The sequence below is a fragment of the Neoarius graeffei genome, chromosome 16 (genome assembly GCF_027579695.1).
Source record: "Neoarius graeffei isolate fNeoGra1 chromosome 16, fNeoGra1.pri, whole genome shotgun sequence".
In the NCBI taxonomy this organism is placed as follows: domain Eukaryota; kingdom Metazoa; phylum Chordata; class Actinopteri; order Siluriformes; family Ariidae; genus Neoarius; species Neoarius graeffei.
This window is the reverse complement of record NC_083584.1, coordinates 39,592,066-39,616,237: the sequence shown is the minus strand read 5'-3', so window position 1 is coordinate 39,616,237 and position 24,172 is coordinate 39,592,066. Positions and strand designations below refer to the sequence as shown.

General features: G+C 41.7%; 1 protein-coding gene across 1 annotated transcript in view; it reads left to right on the top strand.

Moving 5' to 3' along the window:
• The window catches only part of csmd3b (CUB and Sushi multiple domains 3b), an 898,971-nt gene that overhangs the window by 582,491 nt on the left and 292,308 nt on the right, over positions 1-24,172 (top strand). The window contains 1 exon segment of the mRNA XM_060942250.1: positions 351-539. Coding sequence (XP_060798233.1) covers positions 351-539 — 189 coding nt within the window.

The window sequence follows — 24,172 nt, the reverse complement described above, 5'->3', positions numbered from 1 at the left end:
AATTAATGGACTGCTATATGCTTAATAGTCAAAGGGCATTATTTTTATGTTCAAAACCAGAGCTTTTGTGCCATGTTCGTATTCAATGTGGCTTAGAGATCCTCTATGGATTCACCTGCATTTACTTGCTAACTGCTAATGGCAATTTATGCAAATGAACATTTATAACTCTTCCAGTCGACAGGAGAAATATTGTTATGCAGGCATTAAGCTTAAAAGCAATGTAGTACCTAAAAAGGATTACTGCTAGTACACAGTGCCATGGTACAAATAAAAATGGCACAAAAACACCTGCAAATAGATTATACATATATTATTTATGTTAATCACCTAATGCCTATGTTACTCAGAGTACAATCTTGAGCCATGTGAGGATCCAGGAGTGCCACGGTTTGGCCGCCGTAATGGTTACAGCTTTGATATTGGGGATACACTTACTTTCTCTTGCAACATGGGCTACCGTTTGGAGGGGACGCCAGAGATCATTTGCCTGGGAGGGGGCCGGCGCATGTGGAGCGCACCTCTGCCAAGGTGTGTGGGTACGTTGTCAACTGCTTTCATTCATTTCCTTTCCTCAATATTTTTTTTCTGTATGAGCAGACTGAACCACATGGACTTACCATGTATTTATAGAATTCTAGAAAGAATCAAAATATGACCCAAATCCTAGCATATGTAGGGATAGACAAAATAATGAGTTATATTGGATACTTAAACCTTCCTTTTATGTTCATTTGTCAGGAACAGCAATGCTGTTCCCGGGTCAGTTTGACCCGGTGCATGTTTAATTATCCAAAAGATTTCCGAAACCAAAAAAATCCTAACAAGCATTGTTAATATTTCATTACTAACTCCATTACTAACTATTCTATCAATATTTGCCACCAGCCTTTCATCCACTGTGATATTAGGGCCTGGGTTATAGAGTAGTGGAAGTTGCTCTACCCACTTGTCCCACACTGTCCTAATAGCTGCCAGCTTGTCTCTCTCCCGTCTACCAGCCCTTGTCTCTCGATTATCAAATCGTATTACTCTGGAGAAAATGTGAAAAGTCTCCAGAGACATTGTGGCTCGAAATATAGCCCTGCCTGTCTCTGCATCCCACAGACTGGCTGTCGATTCATCCTTCGACTTATAGACCCCAGCCAGGATGAGGATCCCCAAATACGCATCTAATGTTTTTTGTCCAGCTCCTTCCACTTCTCCCCAAAAACACGCCTCCCTTCTAGATTAGTCATTTCCAGAATGATTTTCTGTACTGAATCTGGCATGACCAGTTCAAAAGCTGACTTGATGTCAGTCACACGAGTCACTGCCATCCTAGTGGGCCCTGGCACTGTCTTTATTATGTTTTCTGCAGACAGTTTTGCCTGACGCATATTTGGGGATGAAGGCCACTTTTGACATGAATGTCATGCTTGGAGGAATATGAATAGCAATTCCCTCATCTGGTTCAAAATCAGAATCATTAGAATTAGAATTTACCTCAAGATAGTCTTCATCTTCAGACACATCCTCCTCTATTTCACTGTCATGATCAATGATTACTTCCAGAGCCTCCTGGACTGTCATCCTTTTGCTTCTGCTGCTCATTTTGTAAAGGTCTGCCTGACAGAGTGTAATGTTGGTAGGACTCCCATGCAGAGAATCTTTTATATGTTTTGCCCCTCCCCTGTTGAGCGTCCACTGAATGTGGGTGGAGTTTTCCCGCGAGAACATTTATGGTTCCCGTCAAAAGTTGTAACAGCTGCACCTGTGTGTGTGTGTGTGTGTGTGTGTGTGTGTGTGTGTGTGTGTGTGTGTGTGTGTGTGTGTGTGATTGGGGTGAAACATGTCTCACAGTTGCAAAGAAAGAAACAGTCTGACATTTCTGACACCCTTTTACCTCCAGTTTTGCCCCTTTTCCACCAAAGCAGTTCCAGGGCTGGTTCGGGGCCAGTGCTTAGTTTGGAACCGGGTTTTCTGTTTCCACTGACAAAGAACTGGCTCTGGGGCCAGAAAAACCGGTTCCAGGCTAGCACCAACTCTCTGCTGGGCCAGAGGAAAGAACCGCTTACGTCAGCGGGGGGGTCGGAGTTGTTAAGACCAACAACAATAACAAGACCGTGAAAGATCGCCATTTTTAAGCGACGAGAAGCAGCAGCTGTACAAACGCGAAGTCATCCATTATAATTATTGTTGTTGCTGCTGCTGCTGCTTCTTCCGTGTTGTTTTTGCTTCGATATTCGCGCCAAGGTTTATGCAAACGTAGCGACCTAACTGACGTATACAGCGACGTAATGACGTATACAGCGACGTAATGACGTGGCTTCCTTTAGCACTGCGAGCTATGGAAAAGCAAACTGGTTCTCAGCTGGCTCGCAAGTTGAACGAGTGGTGAACCAGCACCAGCACTGGCCCCAAACCAGCCCTGGAACTGATTTGGTGGAAAAGGGGTATTTGACTGCTGGGTCAAATTGACCCGAACAGTATCTATGTGATATAAACATGCAGGGAGTGGTTGCAAATATGTGAGATGAACCATTTTCATATTATATGTTGATTACATTAATTAAGGCAAGCAGAAGAAGTTTCTGAAAAAATACTTTTAACTATTTTTCCTAGATATTCAAACTTTAAAACAGGTCAATTTGACCCGTAACATAATAGGAGGGTTGATTTATGAAGCATTTGAATATTAATGAGCATATCATATACATTTTTTTTAGTTGAATAAAATGTTCGCTTTTTTGACATGTGACAGTTGGCAAAATTGAACTAATTCTGAGATTGTTCAGTTTAAACCAAACCAAAGTCCAGTGTGACTGCTAATTGGCAACTGCTCCGATTTTTACTGATTAAAGATACCACTGCCAGGGGGGTCGTGGCTCAGGTGGATAAGGCGCCATACCATAAATCCGGGGACCCGGGTTGGATTCCAGCCCGAGGTCATTTCCTGATCCCTCCCCGTCTCTCTCTCCCACTCATTTCCTGTCTCTACACTGTCCTATTCAATGAAGGTGAAAAAAAGCCCAAAAAAAATCTTAAAAAAAAAAAAAGATACCGCTACTGTACTGTCTTCGTGTTTTGTTTTAGATTTTTCTTTGACCTTTGCAAATTCACAGGTCAAAGTTCATCGAGATAAAAGTCAGTACAGAAGTGAAAATAGCCACTATCCATAAGAAATGCATGTTTTTTTTCTGCCCATCCTTTCTTCTTTTTCAGTGAATTGGCTTTTCCAGCGAGTGAATTTCATTTGATTCCAGCTTTAGCTGAAAAAAGAAGAAATGTAGTTTTCAGTGAATGCCAGCACTAAACTGTAGATGTCAACAACTTTATTCATCACACGCTTATGAAATTCCTCTCTGCATTTAACCCATCTGAAGCAGTGAACACACACATGTACACACACGTGAGCAATGAGCACACACACCTCCCCAGAGCAGTGGGTAGCCATGCTAACAGCACCTCGCTCAAGGGCACCTCAGTCCAAGGCTGTCCCATATTAACCTATATGGGACTATGAGGGAAACCGGAGCACCCAGAAGAAACCCACACAGACTCGGGGAGAACATGCAAACTCCACACAGAAAGGCCCTCATCCGCCGCTGGGCTCGAACCCAGAACCTTCTTGCTGTGAGGCAACCGTCCTAGCCACTTACACCATCGTGCCACCCACGGCATTTTCACTGCAGATTTCATTGTAGTCTGTTTGAGAGACATAGTTTGTAGTAATTAATGTTAATTACTTTAAACCTTAAAGGAACAGTCCACTGTACTTCCATAATGAAATATGCTCTTATCTGAATTGAGACGAGCTGCTCCGTACCTGTCCGAGCTTTGCGCGACCTCCCAGTCAGTCAGACGTGCTGTCACTCCTGTTAGCAATGTAGCTAGGCTCAGTATGGCCAATGGTATTTTTTGGGGCTGTAGTTAGATGCGACCAAACTCTTCCGCGTTTTTCCTGTATACATAGGTTTATATGACCAGTGATATGAAACAAGTTCAGTTACACAAATTGAAACGTAGCGATTTTCTATGCTATGGAAAGTCTGCACTATAATGACAGGCGTACTAACACCTTCTGCGCGCTTCGGCAGCGCATTGATACAGAGCTCAGATATCAATGCGCTGTCGAAGCGCGCAGAAGGTGTTAGTACGCCTGTCATTATAGTGCAGACTTTCCATAGCATAGAAAATCGCTACGTTTCAATTTGTGTAACTGAACTTGTTTCATGTCACTGGTCATATAAACCTATGTAAACAGGAAAAACGCGGAAGAGTTTGGTCGCATCTAACTACAGCCCCAAAAAATACCATTGGCCATACTGAGCCTAGCTACATTGCTAACAGAAGTGACAGCGCATCTGACTGCTTCTGACTGACTGGGAGGTCGCGCAAAGCTCGGAGAGGTACGGAGCAGCTCGTCTCAATTCAGATAAGAGCATATTTCATTATGGAAGTACGGTGGACTGTTCCTTTAATGTAAAAGAAGAAGCTTTTATTTATTGCAAGTACACTTAAGCACAGTGAAATTCCTCCTCTACATTTAACCCATCTGAAGCAGTGAGAACACACATACACACACAAGTGAGCAATTCAGTTAAATTCAAAACACTTTATTTGTCCCCTAGGGGCAATTTAAAGAAGAAGCCTTTATTTATCACAAGTACACTTAAGCACAGTGAAATAAGCACACACACATACCCAGAGCAGTGGGCAGCTACACTACAGTGCCTGGGAGCAGTTGGGGGTTAGGTGCCTTGCTCAAGGGCACTTCAGCCATGTTACAGAGGGAGGGGAAAGTGCTGTTTATTCATTCAACTCCCCTCATATTTTTCCTGCCAGTCCCGGGAATCAAACTTGCAACACTTTGGGCCCAAGGCTACTTCGCGAACCTTCAGGCCATAGCTGCCCCCAACGATAGCAAGTGTCCACTCAAAAATGACAGTACACTTTTGTATTCAGCTATCGATGGAAATATAAATATTTCCTCATTGTTTGCACATTTTACAGTACGTTCTTATAGGGTCCCCTTAATGGTTCAACTCTCGAACCACCCTGCGAACCTGACATTACCACAGAAAGTGTCCCGATTACATGGTATTACATAAAAGAAAAGAAAATCACAAGGAGGCAATATCACACGGACCACAAATATAGTTATTTATTTTTACTGAAAATAATATCGTCTTGTTGCTGATAGTTTTGATATTACCTATGCTTCATTTTTACTGCATGTGCACACTACATAAATACAGTATCAACAAAAGGTATTGTAAAACCTACATAGTGCACTCCAAGCCTAATAGAAAACCATATTGCGGATATATATGACTACGCTGTAAATGACACATTTATTCAGAGGACTTTTCCTTTCCCAAGTGACATAAGGGTATATGGCCAACAGATGATTAAAGCTGCTGGAGTTTATTGTGATTTCTTTTTATTTGGAATATGCAAACTGAAAATGGGAATAGTAGCCTGGTTGTAGAGAGAATTGTTTTTGTACATTAAACCTTTTTTTTAATTAAAAAAAAAAGCTATAAGCTATAGAAATATAGAGGAGGCATGAGGAATCCATTTGGTATATTGCAGGAGGTATGATTAACCTCTATTACAGTGTTAGTTCTAAAAAAAAAAAGAGAGAGAGAGAGGGGGGTCTGGTTTGATGACGCTTCACTGTGGATCTCCGGTAGACCTGTGGTGGTCAAATATGGTGGTGTGTGGGTTAATCCAATCTGACTGGGGCTGAGGGCTGAATCCTATTATGAAAGGATGACTGAATCTCCGGATGCATTCTTGTAGTGTCGGTGGGTGTTATGATTTCCTATAAGCCATATTTTAGCATGATGACTATAATCTAGGCTTCAGACTCGAGCCAATGTCTTCATGGTCACCTTCAAGTTTCTGCTTGCTTGACATCTGCTTTGGGCTAATGCAGTAATTTGCTCTTGGCATTATACAGTCGCAGTGGGGATGAAAGTCAGTCATAAAGCATTCATCAAACACAGACAGCATCTCTTGGAAGTTATCCATGCATGTCTGAAGACAAAGGCTAAACAAAGTGATAATTAGCTTAATGGTGAACGTTCACAGGTTTGAAACCTGCTGGGGAGTTTTTCCCCCCAGGACAGTAGTCGTCACTGATTATTTTTCACATTGCTGGTGCATTATTAGTATAATTACCTGCATTTTTAACAGTACTCCATTCCTTTGCTCTTTTCTCTTGCTAATACATGCTGTGACATAGTGCCGGCCTGTGCACAGAATATTTGTGTCGGAGGCTTGGAAAAAGAGTCTCTGTCCACTTTCATCCCTGTCAGTTACTCAGGCCAGTCATGTCACATTACATTAGTGGGTTCTTTAAGAAAGAAATGTTGCTTCATGATGTCAAGAAACCGTATTTAGACCCCATATGAACACTGTCTGCTATGCACAACTACAGTACCAGTCAAAGGTTTGGACACGCTTCCCCCCCCAGTCCATCACCTGGGTGCTGTACAGAAGAGTGTCCTGGTTTATGTTATGTACCTTGAGAGGTGGTGGGTCATGGTGAGCTTGAGGGCTGTATAGCACTTGGTTCAAAGCAGGTTTGTAAGTGCCTGCAGGTACGGTATGTGGAAGCTGGTCTGTTTTTGCCTTTGTGAGCAAGCGACAGTGTTCTGAATCAGATGCAGGCGACTCCAGGTAGCACAACAACGGGGTGATCTTGCAGAGATTAAAAACAAGTCATGCAGCTCTATTCTAGATCTGTTCTGGAGTATGAATCTGATCACATGCTGTGTAAAACATACCAGGAACAAGTTGCAGTAGTCCAATCTCAAATTGGCAAGGCACTGAACAAGCATGCAAGTGGCCTCAGTAACAAAAAACACCTGGGCCGAGAAATCTGCATGGCTGAGTCTTATTAGCAATATGAGGAGAGGATGATGGATAATAGCTTGGCTAGTATGACCCCAAGATTTATCATCCAAATCTCTTAAGATCCTATATCAGATCATTATAGTGTACTGTGGACAGATAAGTTGTTTGAGTTTGATGAGTTTCCTGGTGCTTGTGACCTATTTCACCTTTATGAATCACTATGAAAAACTTTACCACAGTTGGTTTCTCTTATAGAAAAGGTTTCCAAGTAAGAAAATGTTTCCAAGTCAAACCTCTTTCGAAAGATCATTAACTATCCAAAGGAACCTTGAAGAGCCTTTTGTTAGTGAGGTCCACCAACATTCTTGTGCCCGAAAGCCGCTTATTATATCAGCTCCTTAGATGTAAAATGTTGAAAATATGTATTATGGTATGATATTGTTTCTCTGATCATATTTTAGGTTTGAGAAATGCTAAACCAATAATGTCACATGATATTAGCTGAATTAGACTGAAAGGATCAGAAATCACTCGTTTATCGTTGTTGTGTTGTGAATGTAAAGGGCGTTTGGTTTCTTGCTGGGTGCTGAAAGTGATGTTTGGTCCAAGTGGGTCAGGAGCTGATTGCTGGGCTTCACTTCACATTTTCTCAGGAGAATCTGTCAAGACAAGAGGTGGGTTTCCCAAAAGCCTCTTAACGCTAAGAGCATCTTAACTAAGAGAGAGAGAGAGAGTGTTCGTTGTGCTGCTTGCTCTATCATTTAACAATGATCTTTGTGTTGTGCTGCTTTTGGGAAACGCAGGCAAGAACACTCAAATGTTAGTGTTAACCTTGGCAGCATTTGAAAGTTTCTTCCAACTTTGCTTTTATGTTTCCTGAGCAGCATTTTTATTTTGGCGTAACCTTCTTGCAGAGTTAACACATTCAGTTGACTCACAATAGCTTTAAATTCAATGTGGTTTTGCTTTGGTCCCTCATACATTTGTTTTGGTGGTGAGATCTGTCCCTAGAGCTGGCTTGACCATGGCTTGTCCTGCAGTTGAGATGATCCTCCAGGATGGAATATGTTTAGCATATGCGTTTGGGGCTATACTAACTCATCAGTTTGGCTAGTGCATGTTAAAGTGCATATAACGGGTAAATTCAGGAGCAAGATCAATGCAATTCTCCTATTTTATATTAAACTTTGGTCAAATATCTGTCACATTCTGCATTCTCTGTAATATTTTTTACCTTGTGCAATACCAGAAAAATTCAGTTGAAATCGAGCCTTTTGAGGCGAATTGGTCCGCCTCTGAAAAAACTTGGCATTTGGATTTCCCGGGAAACATTGATTTTCGCAACGTCACGTGCGGGACGCCTCCTTCTGAATCCTACGTCAGCGCTGGTTTGTTTATGAGAAAACGATCTGGTGGTTTTCTGCAAATTTCTTCAACGTTATCATGTAATTATTAAAATGGTTAACAGATGTATCGTAGGAGGGTGTATAGCAACACCAATCTTGATGGGATTAGTACTCATCGTTTCCCAAAAGACCGGACAATGGGAGAGAAATGGGAGTGCTTGGTCTACGCAGGCTGTGCACTGAAACCGTGCAAGCTCGCACAACCTGCTGGCGCTTCCGCAGGTAACGTCACGAATCTGGCTCCAGACTCCCTTGGGATTTTTCCAGACGCGTTTTGTTTTATTTTTTTCTGCTGTAGACAGATGGCCTTGTGCAAAATTACCCTTCTGGATGAGTGTGTAAAGGGACATACTTTCATATAAAAAAAAATGAAATTGGTCCAGAATATGCCCTTTAAATGCACGAATAAAACCCATTGCTGTGGATTTAAAAAGCATACAAGGCAGACAGAAAGCATGTACGAGTCACAGTAGTATGAAAAGTAGGTTTGACTTTTCTGTCCATCAATTTTCACATTTCTAAAGGAAAACATGTCTTTTTTTTTAAATGGGGACAAACAGACTTTGCTAATCTTCTTCTCATATGTAAACTGTAGTTGATGGTTTACTGCAGATTTGTTAGCTAGCTCAGGAGAGCTACCCAGGGTGGACAACGAGCAGTTCCCACCCAACCGTTTACACACATTCACACCTATGGGCAATTTAGAGTAGCCAGTTAACCTAACCGCATGTCTTAGGCCAAGTTTACATTAGACCGTATCAGCGGATCATCAGATTAACGTTTTTAAAACGATTAGTGTGCACACAGCAACACCAATACACGATTTGCGTGCACACAGCAACACCAATACACGGATACGCTCGGCTCCGCAGGCATCCTGCGCTCCAAATCACTCCGCCCTGAACAGCGAGTGCCCTCTGGAGGGTGCGCACTCTGGCCCTGCGCAGCTCACAGAGCGCGCGAGTGAAGTGCACAAGCAATGATTCGGGACTGAGCCGCTGTGTGTGTGATCCCAGTGCATATCACTTACCACTTGCAAGTGGAAGGATGGCAAGCCTAAAGACAATCATAACTACACAATGGGCAGTATTTGCATCAGTATTTGCAGTATTTTCATACTTTTATACTCTTTAATGAAAGGTGATACAAGGCGGAAGTCCGCGCCGTTTTTCAGCAGTCGCGTCACATGACCAACGCCAGCGAATCAGGAAGGTGGATGTCACAGTGACGTTGTCCAATGACGACGCCAGCTAGAGCTCAGCACAGCGTATCCGCGTATTCTCAATGTTTACACAGCACCGGACCAGACACGATCTAGATTGAATACGTGGACCCTGGCGGATTCCCGTTTCCCGGCGTTTCCAGGCGGTTTAATGTAAACGGACAGTGCATCCACGAAGAAAACGAGACAGATACGGTCTAATGTAAACTTGGCCTTAGGATGGTGGGGCAACCGGAGCACCCAGAGGAAACCCACCCAGACATGGGGGGAATATGCAAACTCCACACAGAAAGGTCCTTGTCGGCCATGAGATTCAAACCTGAAACCTTCTCACTGTGAGGCGACAGAGCTAACCACTGCACCACCGTTGCTAATGCTGAAGGTGATCAGAATTGGAGAAAAGATGTAATATCTCAGCCCTGTGATGACCTGGCGACTTGTCCAGGGTGTACCCCACCTCTCGCCCATAGTCAGCTGGGATAGGCTCCAGCTTGCCTGCGACCCTGTAGAACAGGATAAGCGGCTACAGATGATGGATGGATGGATGGATGTAATATCTCAAACGCTTTGTTTTCAAGTTTAGTTCTAATAGGATTTATGCTGAAAAAATAATTACACTGACCAGATCTAGGAGTTTTATCCAAAGCTGATGGTGAATCTTGGAGAGAAACAGTAGATAGTTTACCACCTTGTTAACTTTAATTTATACCTGGATTAATCTCTGAGGCTGTGCAGTGCGTTGCAGCTTGCAGTCTATCTATTATAAGGCCATTATTCACATTCACATGGCATTTATGAGGAAGGCAGGCCCAACAGGCTGCTATAAGAGCAACAGGGGCTACTTGATAGCATGTCACAAATTCAGGAGACAATATACAGTATGGTATGACTTTTAGACTTGAAATTGATTTTTGGTATTTTATTGATAACTATATCAGCTTGAGTAGATTAATAATGAGGCTCACTTAGAGACATGTTTAACATTTTAATAGTGAAACCATAAATGATGAAAATCAATACTCTGTTTATGCCCAGACATTAAAGTAGATGCTTCTTAAGTAGATATTCTTAAGAGTATGGCTTAGTAGACATTCCCTTTTCTTTTTTTTTTTTACACGGTGGTAACTGTGCTGTAAGGACAGGCTGTCATAATGGTGCGTGTTTGTATCCAACTGTATTATTCTACTGAATGATGTATCACTACATTTACTTAATATAGCCTCAGGCAGAAACAAAACCATCACAGGACACACTATTCAGTCACAGACATACGAGGTGTATTTATAGTTGATCATAGTGACATGTCTGTTGGGCAAAGTCCATTTCTGTGATTCGGTGGGTAAATTGATGGATGTAGAAAAAACAAAGACAGCACAAAAATGGCCCACCATTTGAGAGTTGAGAAAGTGGGTTAAGGCTGAGTCTTACTTTTAACCACAACAGATTGATGCAATGTGCAGATCACTTGTCATGATTTAAGATTCCCAGGAAGATAATTCCTCTTTATTTCTTTATGAACCATATCAACTTGTGTAGGAGCAATCTATGTGCTTTTTGCTTTTGAGAGTAATTGAAATATTGAGGCTGTGGACAGCTTTATATTTCCATTTACATATTTACTCCATAAATAGTCCACAAAGAGAGTTTAAAACTGAACCCCATGCCAAGTGCTAGAGGCAGGTACAAATATTAGTGTCCCATCATAATAAAATAAGACAGAGAAATTCTCTGATACTAACAATGCATTTTGTGCATATATTTCATAGATGTTCCTTCATTATCACAAGTAACAATATTGCCAGTTATTAATAGTGAAACAGATCCAAATAATGTTGGTTCAAAAGTTAGTATTTTGCTTTGTGAATGCTGAATGAATATTCTCTAATAACTCAAAAACCTGCTTTTTTATATATATATATATATATATATATATATATATATATATATATATATATATATATGATCTAAGATATGCAAGCTCTACAGAATGAGAGGGTCATTTCAAACTATAGAGCTCTTGGTTTTAGTTTTCTGTCAATTTTGCACATTATGCATGTGGGTTGAATGACAAAATCCAATTTTTTGTCTACAAAAAACATTCTGAAGTATTGGGATTGTACCATTTTATATTCTATTTAAATCCTGTGTGTGTGGGGGGGGGGGGGGGTTTACAAACTTTTGCACTTGATCAATGATTGTGGTATATGATTTTAGAAGTGTTTTATTAATAATTAATCTAAAACTTTGTGCTATTTTGTGTGAAAAGGCTTCATAAAAGGCCTATCAATTGTATAAACAGTGGGAAATATTGTCAACCATAAGTCAAGCTTGCAAGATCCAATCCCATTTTGGACCATACTTTTCCTGTTCAGTACATAAAAATAGCATAAACATTGATATTCTGTAGTGAGAATGTATTTAGTAGATTTATACGTTTTGGAAGTAAACAAGTAAAATCAAAACCGCACATAGCAGTGATGGTGATTTACTTGGTCCAAATAATTACCTGAGAAACTTGTGGGATGCAAAATATATGTTCTAACTTTGAGCTCAGAAGAAATAAAGGCGTGAAGTTGGCATTAATAAATTTAAGAATAGAGGAAAGATACTGGGCGGCACGGTGGTGTAGTGGTTAGCGCTGTCGCCTCACAGCAAGAAGGTCCAGGTTCAAGCCCTGTGACTGGTGAGGGCCTTTCTGTGCGGAGTTTGCATGTTCTCCGGGTGCTCCGGTTTCCCCCAGAATCCAAAGACATGCAGGTTAGGTTAACTGGTGACTCTAAATTGACCGTAGGTGTGAGTGTGAATGGTTGTCTGATACCCTTTTTCCACCAAATCAGTTCCAGTGCTGGTTCAGAACTCGTTCAACTTGCGAGCCAGCTGAGAACCAGTTTGCTTTTCCATAGCTCGCGGTGCTAAAGGAAGCCACGTCATTACGTCACTGTATACAGTGGGGCAAAAAAGTATTTAGTCAGCCACCAATTGTGCAAGTTCTCCCACTTAAAAAGATGAGAGAGGCCTGTAATTTTCATCATAGGTACACTTCAACTATGAGAGACAGAATGGGGGGAAGAATCCAGGAAATCACATTGTAGGATTTTTAATGAATTAATTGGTAAATTACTCGGTAAAATAAGTATTTGGTCACCTACAAACAAGCAAGATTTCTGGCTCTCACAGACCTGTAACTTCTTCTTTAAGAGGCTCCTCTGTCCTCCACTCGTTACCTGTATTAATGGCACCTGTTTGAACTCGTTATCAGTATAAAAGACACCTGTCCACAACCTCAAACAGTCACACTCCAAACTCCACTATGGCCAAGACCAAAGAGCTGTCAAAGGACACCAGAAACAAAATTGTAGACCTGCACCAGGCTGGGAAGACTGAATCTGCAATAGGTAAGCAGCTTGGTGTGAAGAAATCAACTGTGGGAGCAATTATTAGAAAATGGAAGACATACAAGACCACTGATAATCTCCCTCGATCTGGGGCTCCATGCCCCGTGGGGTCAAAATGATCACAGGAACGGTGAGCAAAAATCCCAGAACCACACGGGGGGACCTAGTGAATGATCTGCAGAGAGCTGGGACCAAAGTAACAAAGGCTCCCATCAGTAACACACTACGCCGCCAGGGACTCAAATCCTGCAGTGCCAGACGTGTCCCCCTGCTTAAGCCAGTACATGTCCAGGCCCGTCTGAAGTTTGCTAGAGAGCATTTGGATGATCCAGAAGAGGATTAGGAGAATGTCATATGGTCAGATGAAACCAAAATAGAACTTTTTGGTAAAAACTCAACTTGTCGTGTTTGGAGGAGAAAGAATGCTGAGTTGCAGCCAAAGAACACCATACCTACTGTGAAGCATGGGGGTGGAAACATCATGCTTTGGGGCTGTTTTTCTACAAAGGGACCAGGACGACTGATCCGTGTAAAGGAAAGAATGAATGGGGCCATGTATTGTGAGGTTTTGAGTGAAAACCTCCTTCCATCAGCAAGGGCATTGAAGATGAAACGTGGCTGGGTCTTTCAGCATGACAATGATCCCAAACACACTGCCCGGGCAATGAAGGAGTGGCTTTGTAAGAAGCATTTCAAGGTCCTGGAGTGGCCTAGCCAGTCTCCAGATCTCAACCCCATAGAAAATCTTTGGAGGGAGTTGAAAGTCCATGTTGCCCAGCAACAGCCCCAAAACATCACTGCTCTAGAGGAGATCTGCATGGAGGAATGGGCCAAAATACCAGCAACAGTGTGTGAAAACCTTGTGAAGACTTACAGAAAACGTTTGACCTCTGTCATTGCCAACAAAGGGTATATAACAAAGTATTGAGATGAACTTTTGTTATTGACCAAATACTTATTTTCCACGATAATTTGCAAATAAATTCTTTAAAAATCAGACAATGTGATTTTCTGGATTCTTTCCCCCCATTCTGTCTCTCATAGTTGAAGTGTACCTATGATGAAAATTACAGGCCTCTCTCATCTTTTTAAGTGGGAGAACTTGCACAATTGGTGACTGACTAAATACTTTTTTGCCCCACTGTACATCAGTTACGTCGTTGTATACGTCATTACGTCGCTGTATACATCAGTTACGTCGCTACGTTTGCATAAACCTTGGCGCGAATATCGAAGCAAAAACAACACGGAAGAAGCAGCAGCAGCAACAACAATAATAATAATGGATGACTTCGCGTTTGTACAGCTGCTGCTTCTTGTCGCTTAAAAATGGCGATTTTTCGCAGTCTTGTTATTGTTGTTGGTCTTAACAACTCCGCCCCCCTGCTGACATAAGCGGTTCTTTCCTCTGGCCCAGCAGAGAGTTGGTGCTAGCCTGGAACCGGTTTTTCTGGCCCCAGAGCCAGTTCTTTGTCAGTGGAAACAGAAAACCCGGTTCCAAACTAAGCACTGGCCCCGAACCAGCCCTGGAACTGCTTTGGTGGAAAAGGGGCATGTGTCTATGTGTCAGCCCTGTGATGACCTGGCGACTTGTCCAGGGTGTACCCCGCCTTTCGCCTGTAGTCAGCTGGGATAGGCTCCAGCTTGCCTGCGACCCTGTAGAACAGGAAAAAGCGGCTAGAGATAATGAGATGAGATGAGGAAAGATACTGATGAACAAACTGAATAGACAGAATAATATTTATCTATGTTAATATCTATGCTAATATTTAAGTGTTTTAAAAAAAAGTGTATTGTTCAAAGGTTTAATTCAGACAGTGAAATGCCAAGTGATGTTTCAGTGTACAAAAGCAAAATAGTACATGTAATGTTTTGTCCTGCTTGGACTGAACGTAAATTATGTGATTAGGACTAGACTTACTGTTGGTAAGGCAAATGTAAAATGTTGACAAATAGCTGTAGCACCATAAATTAGCTTGATTCCAATGAGAGCAGTTAATAACGTTCTGTTTGTTCCATACCTTACATCCTTCTATTGGTGTGTGTGTGTGTGTGTGTGTGTGTGTGTGTGTGTGTGTGTGTGTGTGTACTTAATCACAGTAATATATTTTTGGTAACTTCAACCATTCCTGAAAAGTACCCATGTACCTACAATCAACATGTGAATCTGGAATGATTGACAGTTGCACAGGTGTTTTGAACTCCTCAACATTAACTGAGAGTCCTGGAAGCCTTGCCCCTTTCCCCTCAGCTCACATTAGCAGTATTGCTCTTTGTCTCCTCTCGATTTTGTCTCCTCTTGAAAGATACACTTATGTACAGAAATGAATTGAAAATGAGTTTTTAAACCCCTAACCAATGCCCCCTAATTTGGGAAAGTTGTAGAAGATATGCATACTGCTTCAAAACGGTGTAATAAATGCAAATTTGAGTACTACATTCATCTGAGGGAATTAAAATGTTATTTATAGGGAGGAGGGCAGTTTAAGCAGTTCATTAAAAAAACACAGGCAAACAGTCCGAAACATTAGGCAAAGGCTTGATCAGAAACAGGCAGATCAGCACAACAGGACATCAAAGGTAAAATTAATGCATGAGATGAAAAGACAAGACAAAGTAAAATTGACCGATTTGCAGAAACATGGGGTGGAGTGATGTTCTTGGCCGAGCTTGGGGCAGAACGACATCAGCAGAGCTGGCAGGATGGATGGTGTTCTCAGCGGAGCTGAAAGGCGGAGCAACATCTTTAGCTGAGCAGAGAGGCAGATTGACAGCCTCATTGGAACAGGCATGCAGAGCAGCATCCTCCATTGAGCAGAGGGGCAGGGTGACGATGCCCTTGCCTGAGTCTGGTGGCAGAGTGGCAACATCCTCATCAGAGTCTGGTGGTAGAGCAACAGCGTCCTCACCAGAATGTGGTGGTAGAACGGCAAAGTCCTCAGTGGAGCCAACAGGCTGGGTGATGCTGTCTGCAGAGCTGGTAGGCAATGATGTCTTCAATGGAGCTGTGAGGCAGGCTTTGATTTGTTTTTGTTCAGCAGTGTCTTTGAGTGCTGAGTTGTTAAAACAAAAACATCGCCTCACTGCAAGACATGGATACAAAGTAAAGGCTATAATTTTACAATGGGGATGCCAGTGTCTTTGGAGCTGACTGGCAGACAGCATTCACCTTGGAACAGATCTGTGGTATGATGTTCTCAGCAGAGCAGAAGGGCAGGGTGAGACTTTCAGCTGGAGAGGCTGCCTGGTCATGTCTCTTACTGGAGTTATACTAGAGGTGCCGCTGCATTTGCGTCTGGCTGGAGCTGGATTGGTGAGGTCACCTTGTTGGCCTCTGGCATGAAGGACTCCTTAAGGTTCACCCTGTTGGCTTTGGGCACAAGAGTGGTGCTGGAAACCATCTTGTCAGTCTCTGCATGGGGATGGCCATGGGCTCAGGCATGCTCATGGGCTCTCGTATCTGCATGGTCAAGGGTTCAGGTATCAACATGGGTATGGACATAGACTCCGGCATGGGCATGATCGCAGGTATGGACGTGGGCTCGCTGATATCAGGGGTTGCCTCATTGACCTCTGACAGGAATATTACCTCACTGACCTCAGGCCGGCACATGACATTGGATGTTGCCTCATTAACCTCAAGTAGGAGCTTGGGAATGAAGACTGCCTTGTTGTCCTCTGGCATAAGCTCTGAGATGGAGACCATCCTGTTAGCCTCTGGAGTGAGCTCTGGGAGGGAGGCCGCCTTATCGGCCTCTTGGGGGAGCTGTTTAGTGGAGGCTTCCCCACTGGCCTCTGGAGGGAGCTCTTCATTGGAAGTTGCCCTGTCAACATCTGGAGGCAGCTCACTGTTGGAGGCTGTCCTGTCAGCCTTGGGAGGGAGCTGTTTGTTGGCAGTGGCCCTGTCAGCCTCTGGACAGAGCTCTTCATTGGAGACTACCTTGTCAGCCTCTGGAAAATTCATGCAGGTTTCAGCTCCTCTAAAAAATAATTCTGGGGTTTCCTCTTTCTGAAGGGCTTGGAACAGCCACTTTAACATCTCAGCAAACTTTGTGGTGTCTCTGAGGTTCTACAGTGTTCTATAGTAACCATATACTTGGCCCACTGGTGTGCTGGCTCAATGAGCCTGTAAATCATACACCCCATCCAGTTGCTTTCTTTAGGCTTGGGCTCCACCAGGCTCTCATAAAATAGGCAGCACTGGAGCAGGAATCCATTTGGTGGATGTTTAACAGCGTTACAGGGAGCCAGGACCTCTATACACCAGTGTTAGAAGAAATTTGTAGTCATGGTGATCCTGTTGTAGTATTGTTCAGTCTTTCCTACTGCAACCATCTTGTAAAGTAAAGTATTCTGTTATGTATAGGGAGGAGGGCAGGATGCAAGTGCAGCAAGTAAACATACAGGCAAACAGTTCCAAGCAATCAGTATAACAGGGCATCAAAGGTAATGTCAAAACCGAGAGTAACGAGAGGGGAACAAAAGGCTTGGTATTGAACTGGAATTACGCAACACAGAGCAAATACTTTGCAGAGAACATAGAGAAGGACTAGGGCTTAAATACATAAAATAATCAGGGTAAAAGAGGAAACAAGTCCAAGTGATGATAACACATGATTGATTAAAAAAATGATGAAATGAGGGAAGAGAAAAGGCATAAACAAAAACAAGTGAACATGGTTTTGAAAACAAATGGGGAGCAATGTGGAATTGCGTGCTGCAGGCTTTAAAGTGCACTGCACCCACTACAAGGGGGACTCCATGACAAAGAACCATTCATTTGGCAGGCATGTGGGCTTCGTAAACAGGGGAACATGGAATAGTACTTAAGATTTTTCAGTGCGACTGGAAATCTTGGACATCACCTTAGAGACATTCAATTCCATTTTCCTACTGGATATAGATACAAGGACACTGCGTCTACAACTGGACAGTGGATGAGATTTCTCAATATACAGTTAGGTCCATAAATATTTGGACAGAGACAACATTTTTTTTTTATTTTGGTTCTGTACATAACCACAATGAATTTTGAACAAAACAATTCAGATGCAGTTGAAGTTCAAACTTTCAGCTTTAATTCAGTGGGTTGAACAAAATGATTGCATAAAAATGTGAGGAACTAAAGCATTTTTTAAACACAATCCCTTCATTTCAGGGGCTCAAAAGTAATTGGACAAATTAAATAATTGTAAATAAAATGTTCATTTCTAATACTTGGTTGAAAATCCTTTGTTGGCAATGACTGCCTGAAGTCTTGAACTCATGGACATCACCAGATGCTGTGTTTCCTCCTTTTTAATGCTCTGCCAGGCCTTTACTGCAGCGGTTTTCAGTTGTTGTTTTTTTGTGGGCCTTTCTGTCTGAAGTTTAGTCTTTAACAAGTGAAATGCATGCTCAATTGGATCGAGATCAGGTGACTGACTTGGCCATTCAAGAATATTCCACTTCTTTGCTTTAATAAACTCCTGGGTTGCTTTGGTTTTATGTTTTGGGTCATTGTCCATCTGTATTATGAAATGCCGACCAATCAGTTTGGCTGCATTTGGCTGGATTTGAGCACACAGTATGTCTCTGAATACCTCAGAATTCATCCGGCTGCTTCTGTCGTGTGTCACATCATCAATAAACACCAGTAACCCAGTGCCACTGGCAGCCATGCATGCCCAAGCCATCACACTGCCTCCGCCGTGTTTTACAGATGATGTGGTATGCTTTGGATCATGAGCTGTACCACGCCTTCGCCATACTTTTTTCTTTCCATCATTCTGGTAGAGGTTGATCTTGGTTTCATCTGTCCAAAGAATGTTCTTCCAGAACTGTGCTAGCTTTTTTAGATGTTTTTTAGCAAAGTCCAATCTAGCCTTTTTATTCTTGAGGCTTATGAGTGGCTTGCACCGTGCAGTGAACCCTCTGTATTTACTTTCATGCAGTCTTCTCTTTATGGTAGATTTGAATATTGATAGGCCTACCTCCTGGATAGTGTTGTTCACTTGGTTGGCTGTTGTGAAGGGGTTTCCCTTTACCATGGAAATTATTCTGCGATCATCCATCACTGTTGTCTTCTGTGGGCATCCAGGTCTTTTTGCATTGATGAGTTCACCAGCGCTTTCTTTCTTTCTCAGGATATACCAAACTGTAGATTTTGCCACTCCTAATATTGTAGCAATTTCTCGGATGGTTTTTTTCTGTTTTCACAGCTTAAGGATGGCTTGTTTCACCTGCATGGAGAGCTCCTTTGACCGCATGTTTTCTTCACAGTAAAATTTCCAAATGCAAGCATCACACCTCAAATCAACTCCAGGCCTTTTATCTGCTTAACTGAGAATGACATAACGAAGGAATTGCCCACACCTGCCCATGAAATAGCCTTTGAGTCAATTGTCCAATTACTTTTGGTCCCTTTAAAAACAGGGTGGCACATGTTAAGGAGCTGAAACTCCTAAACCCTTCATCCAATTTTAATGTGGATACCCTCAAATGAAAGCTGAAAGTCTGGACTTTATGTCCATGTCCATTATATAACTATAACCTGAATATGTTTCAGTAAACAGGTAAAAAAACTAAATTTGTGTCAGTGTCCAAATATATATGGACCTAACTGTATGTTCTTAGTCATAACAAAAGAACTTCTAATATTTGGTTTAAAAAAAAATTCAATTATATTGAAAATCGAGGCTTATTCTCATTTCTTTTTTTCATGTAAATACAAAGCAATATAATTAATAAAATCTTCCATGCTGTTTTGCTTGTTTTGACACAAGCCTTCAATAAATCATAGACTATGCTTTATAAACTATTTATGCAGTGCTTATGAATATGTTATGAAGGTGGTATTCAAATTTTTCTTCAAATCTGCAATATTTTTATATGTTATTTAAGGGAAATGTCTGTAGCTAAACCAGCATCATCACTATCTATGTGTCAAACCAAATGTATTAATCTTCTTGGTCTTGATGTATAAAGGATTAGACTCCTAGATTGTCTGTAAGCACTTATGCCTTGCTTGAGTGTTTCATGAACAAGAGCTGTCCTGGTGAGTTTATTTAGGGACAGCCACTTTAGAGACTCGATACAGAGAAGATGCTCACAGGCACAGAAAACAAAAAGCTAAGGGATTTCAGATCAGTGACCAGAATAGAAACTTCGGTCCTGTTTTGTACTCTGAGCATAGCTGAACAAGACCTTGCATTCCCCCTCATCATCTCTCTCTCTCTGTTGTTGTTGTTGCTTCAATTATATTCTGCACTTACTGCTCACTGTGGCAGAATGCACATCCAGCAGAAAGCTTTGCTCTCTATTTCATCTAAAAAAAAAAAAGCCTCTGTATTCCAGTGAGATAAGAGCCCGGCCCTCCTCTAATCAGTGTAATTGGGTTACATTGCAGTTATAGTGAACTTTGGGCCTATCTTGCTCATGGAAAATGTCAATATTGCCCCATTAATATTCCATCAGCTGGCAGCATGTCTGTAGAGCGATGGCTTTAGCGTGGTATCAGACTCCCCTGGTGGCAGTGGCCCATTTCTCTCTGGCATTGAGCAGTTTACTTTTAATTTCAGGGTAAAGGGATGACAAAAGGATTTCCATTGATTACTATCAGGCATAAATGTCTGTGCCAGCTTAATCCTGCTTTAATGCTCAATGAAGATCAACACAGTGGGGTAGAAAGGAGAATAAAAACAGCAAATGGAGACAGGGAGCCAAGTGTTCAGTGTTGCTTTCAAATCAAGCATGCATTAAATGTTGGCCACATAGATGCTGAATAGGTCCTCTGTGCCATCTATCAGAGTGAAAAGAGGGGAGAAACGCCTTGTTAAAGCTGATCTAACAATATGATAGAAAGACTTACAAGCAGAAGGTGTGTGTGTGTGTGTGTGTGTGTGTGTGTGTGTGTGTGTGTGTGTGTGTGATTGGCCACTGTGTATGAGATTTTGTATGATTATTAAAGGCCTCTTTGCACCTGCTCCCTAGTATATGCACGCCCTTAAATGTACACACACACACACACACACACACACACACAAATGGGCACGCGCGCACACACGCACGCACGCACACACGCACGCACACACACACCGTTTTCTTCAGTGCAGTGAGAACAGTTGTGATGTGTTTGGAATTTAAATCAGGTTGTAGAACTCAGCTTGCCTGATTATCTGTCTAGGAAATTTTAGCATTTGACCAAAAAGCACTGCATTGCAGATTCATCACTTTTTGTTCCCTTCATTTTTCCTCCTGTGCACCACAAGGTTATATTCCATCATAATGTACTTTTTTTTCAATTGCACCTGTGTTCCTTTAACTTTTCAAATTGATTCCCCCCCCAACACACCATTTCAAATAGGCTTGTTTGTCATGTTTACAAGAGTTCTTGTAAATTCTGTTCTGCTAATGAAACACCTAGTTGCAGTGAAACGTAACATTTTCTTTTTATGTTCTGGTTTAAAATATCATCCTAGTTTAGTAACGAGCCAAGCTGCTGTAAAGGTTGTTGTATGAAGGAAAGGCCAACTTTGTCACAGTAACCTGTGTTTATCCTGAGAATTTTGTGCTGACATGACAGCAACTGCTTGGCTCAGTAGCTGTTACTGCTTTACAACTACTGCTGCTGCGACTGATACTGTACTACTGTAGCTGTTACGGCTACTGTACTATTACTGCTGATACTACTACTACTACTATACTACTGCTGATAACACTACTAGATATAGTATAGATACTGTTGATTCTGCTACTATACTACTATTGCTGATATTGAGACTATTAATGCTGATACTGCTATTTTACTACTACTGATACCCCTACTATACTCCTATTGCTGATATTGCTACTGTATAAATACTGCTGAGTCGGCTACTATACTACTATTGCTGATACTGCGACTGTACTATTACAGCTGATACTGCTATTTTACTAATACTGGTATCACAACCATACTACTATTGCTGATACTGCTTCTGCACTACAGCTGATACCGCTACTATACTACCACTGATACCACTACTATACTACTAATACTGCTTCCAAGCTACTGCAAATACTGCTAGTATACTTCTTCCCATACCACTACTACACTACTGCTGATACTGCTACTATACCCCTATTGCTGATACTGCTGATAGTGCTACTATACTACTACTACTACTGATACTCCTGCTGTTACTGCTGATACTGTTACTATGCTACTCCCGCTGATACTGATACTACACTACTACTGCTGATACTACTGCTGTTACCGCTGATACTGTTACTATACTACTACTGCTGATACTGTTACTACACTACTACTGCTGAAACTACTGCTGTTACTGCTGATACTGTTACTATACTACTACTGCTGATACTGTTACTACACTACTACTGCTGATACTACTGCTGTTACTGCTGATACTGTTACTATACTTATACTGTACTTCTGCTGCTCCTGCTACTAATGCTGCTGCTACTATGCTACTTTTGCTATTGCTGCTATTACTATATATTTAGGAGTACTGATGCTGCTACTATACAATACTGCTGCTACTACAATAATACTGCTACTTCTGCTATACAGTGGTGCTTGAAAGTTTGTGAACCCTTTAGAATTTTCTGTATTTCTGCATAAATATGATCTAAAACATAATCAGATTTTCACACAAGTCCTAAAAGTAGATAAAGAGAACCCAGTTAAACAAATGAGACAAAAATATTATACTTGGTCATTTATTTATTGAGGAAAATGATCCAATATTACATATCTGTGAGTGGCAAAAGTATGTGAACCTCTAGGGTGAGCAGTTAATTTGAAGGTGAAATTAGAGTCAGGTGTTTTCAATCAATGGGATGACAATCAGGTGTGAGTGGGCACCCTGTTTTATTTAAAGAACAGGGATCTATCAAAGTCTGATCTTCACAACACATGTTTGGAAGTGTATCATGGCACGAACAAAGGAGGTTTCTGAGGACCTCAGAAAAAGCGTTGTTGATGCTCATCAGGCTGGAAAAGGTTACAAAATCATCTCTAAAGAATTTGGACTCCACCAATCCACAGTCAGACAGATTGTGTACAAATGGAAGAAATTCAAGACCATTGTTACCCTCCCCAGGAGTGGTTGACCAACAAAGATCACTCCAAGAGCAAGGCGTGTAATAGTCGGCGAGGTCACAAAGGACCCCAGGGTAACTTCTAAGCAACTGAAGGCCTCTCTCACATTGGCTAATGTTAACGTTCATGAGTCCACCGTCAGGAGAACACTGAATAACAATGGTGTGCATGGCAGGGTTGCAAGGAGAAAGCTACTGCTCTCCAAAAAGAACATTGCTGCTCGTCTGCTAAAGATCACATGGACAAGCCAGAAGGCTATTGGAAAAATGTTTTGTTGACAGATGAGACCAAAATAGAACTTTTTGGTTTAAATGAGAAGCGTTATGTTTGGAGAAAGGAAAACACTGCATTCCAGCATAAGAACCTTATCCCATCTGTGAAACATGGTGGTGGTAGTATCATGGTTTGGGCCTGTTTTGCTGCATCTGGGCCAGGACGGCTTGCCATCATTGATGGAACAATGAATTCTGAATTATACCAGCGAATTCTAAAGGAAAATGTCAGGACATCTGTCCATGAACTGAATCTCAAGAGAAGGTGGGTCATGCAGCAAGACAACGACCCTAAGCACACAAGTCGTTCTACCAAAGAATGGTTAAAGAAGAATAAAGTTAATGTTTTGGAATGGCCAAGTCAAAGTCCCGACCTTAATCCAATCGAAATGTTGTGGAAGGACCTGAAGTGAGTAGTTCATGTGAGCACCAACATCCCAGAGTTGAAGCTATTCTGTACGGAGGAATGGGCTGAAACTCCTCCAAGCCAGTGTGCAGGACTGATCAACAGTTACTGCAAATGTTTAGTTGCAGTTATTGCTGCACAAGGGGGTCACACCAGATACTGAAAGCAAAGGTTCACATACTTTTGCCACTCACAGATATGTAATATTGGATCATTTTCCTCAATAAATAAATGACCAAGTATAATATTTGTGTCTCATTTGTTTAACTGGGTTCTCTTTATCTACTTTTAGGACTTGTGTGAAAATCTGATGATGTTTTAGGTCATATTTATGCAGAAATATAGAAAATTCTAAAGGGTTCACAAACTTTCAAGCACCACTGTAGTTGTTTCTACTAGTATACTACTATTATTGCTTATAGTTTTACTCTACAACTGTTAGTATTGCTGCTGCTACTACTACTATACTACCATACTACTTTTGCTAACTGCTTCTACTAGCACGCTACTACTACTGCTACTGCTGCTAAACAACTATTGC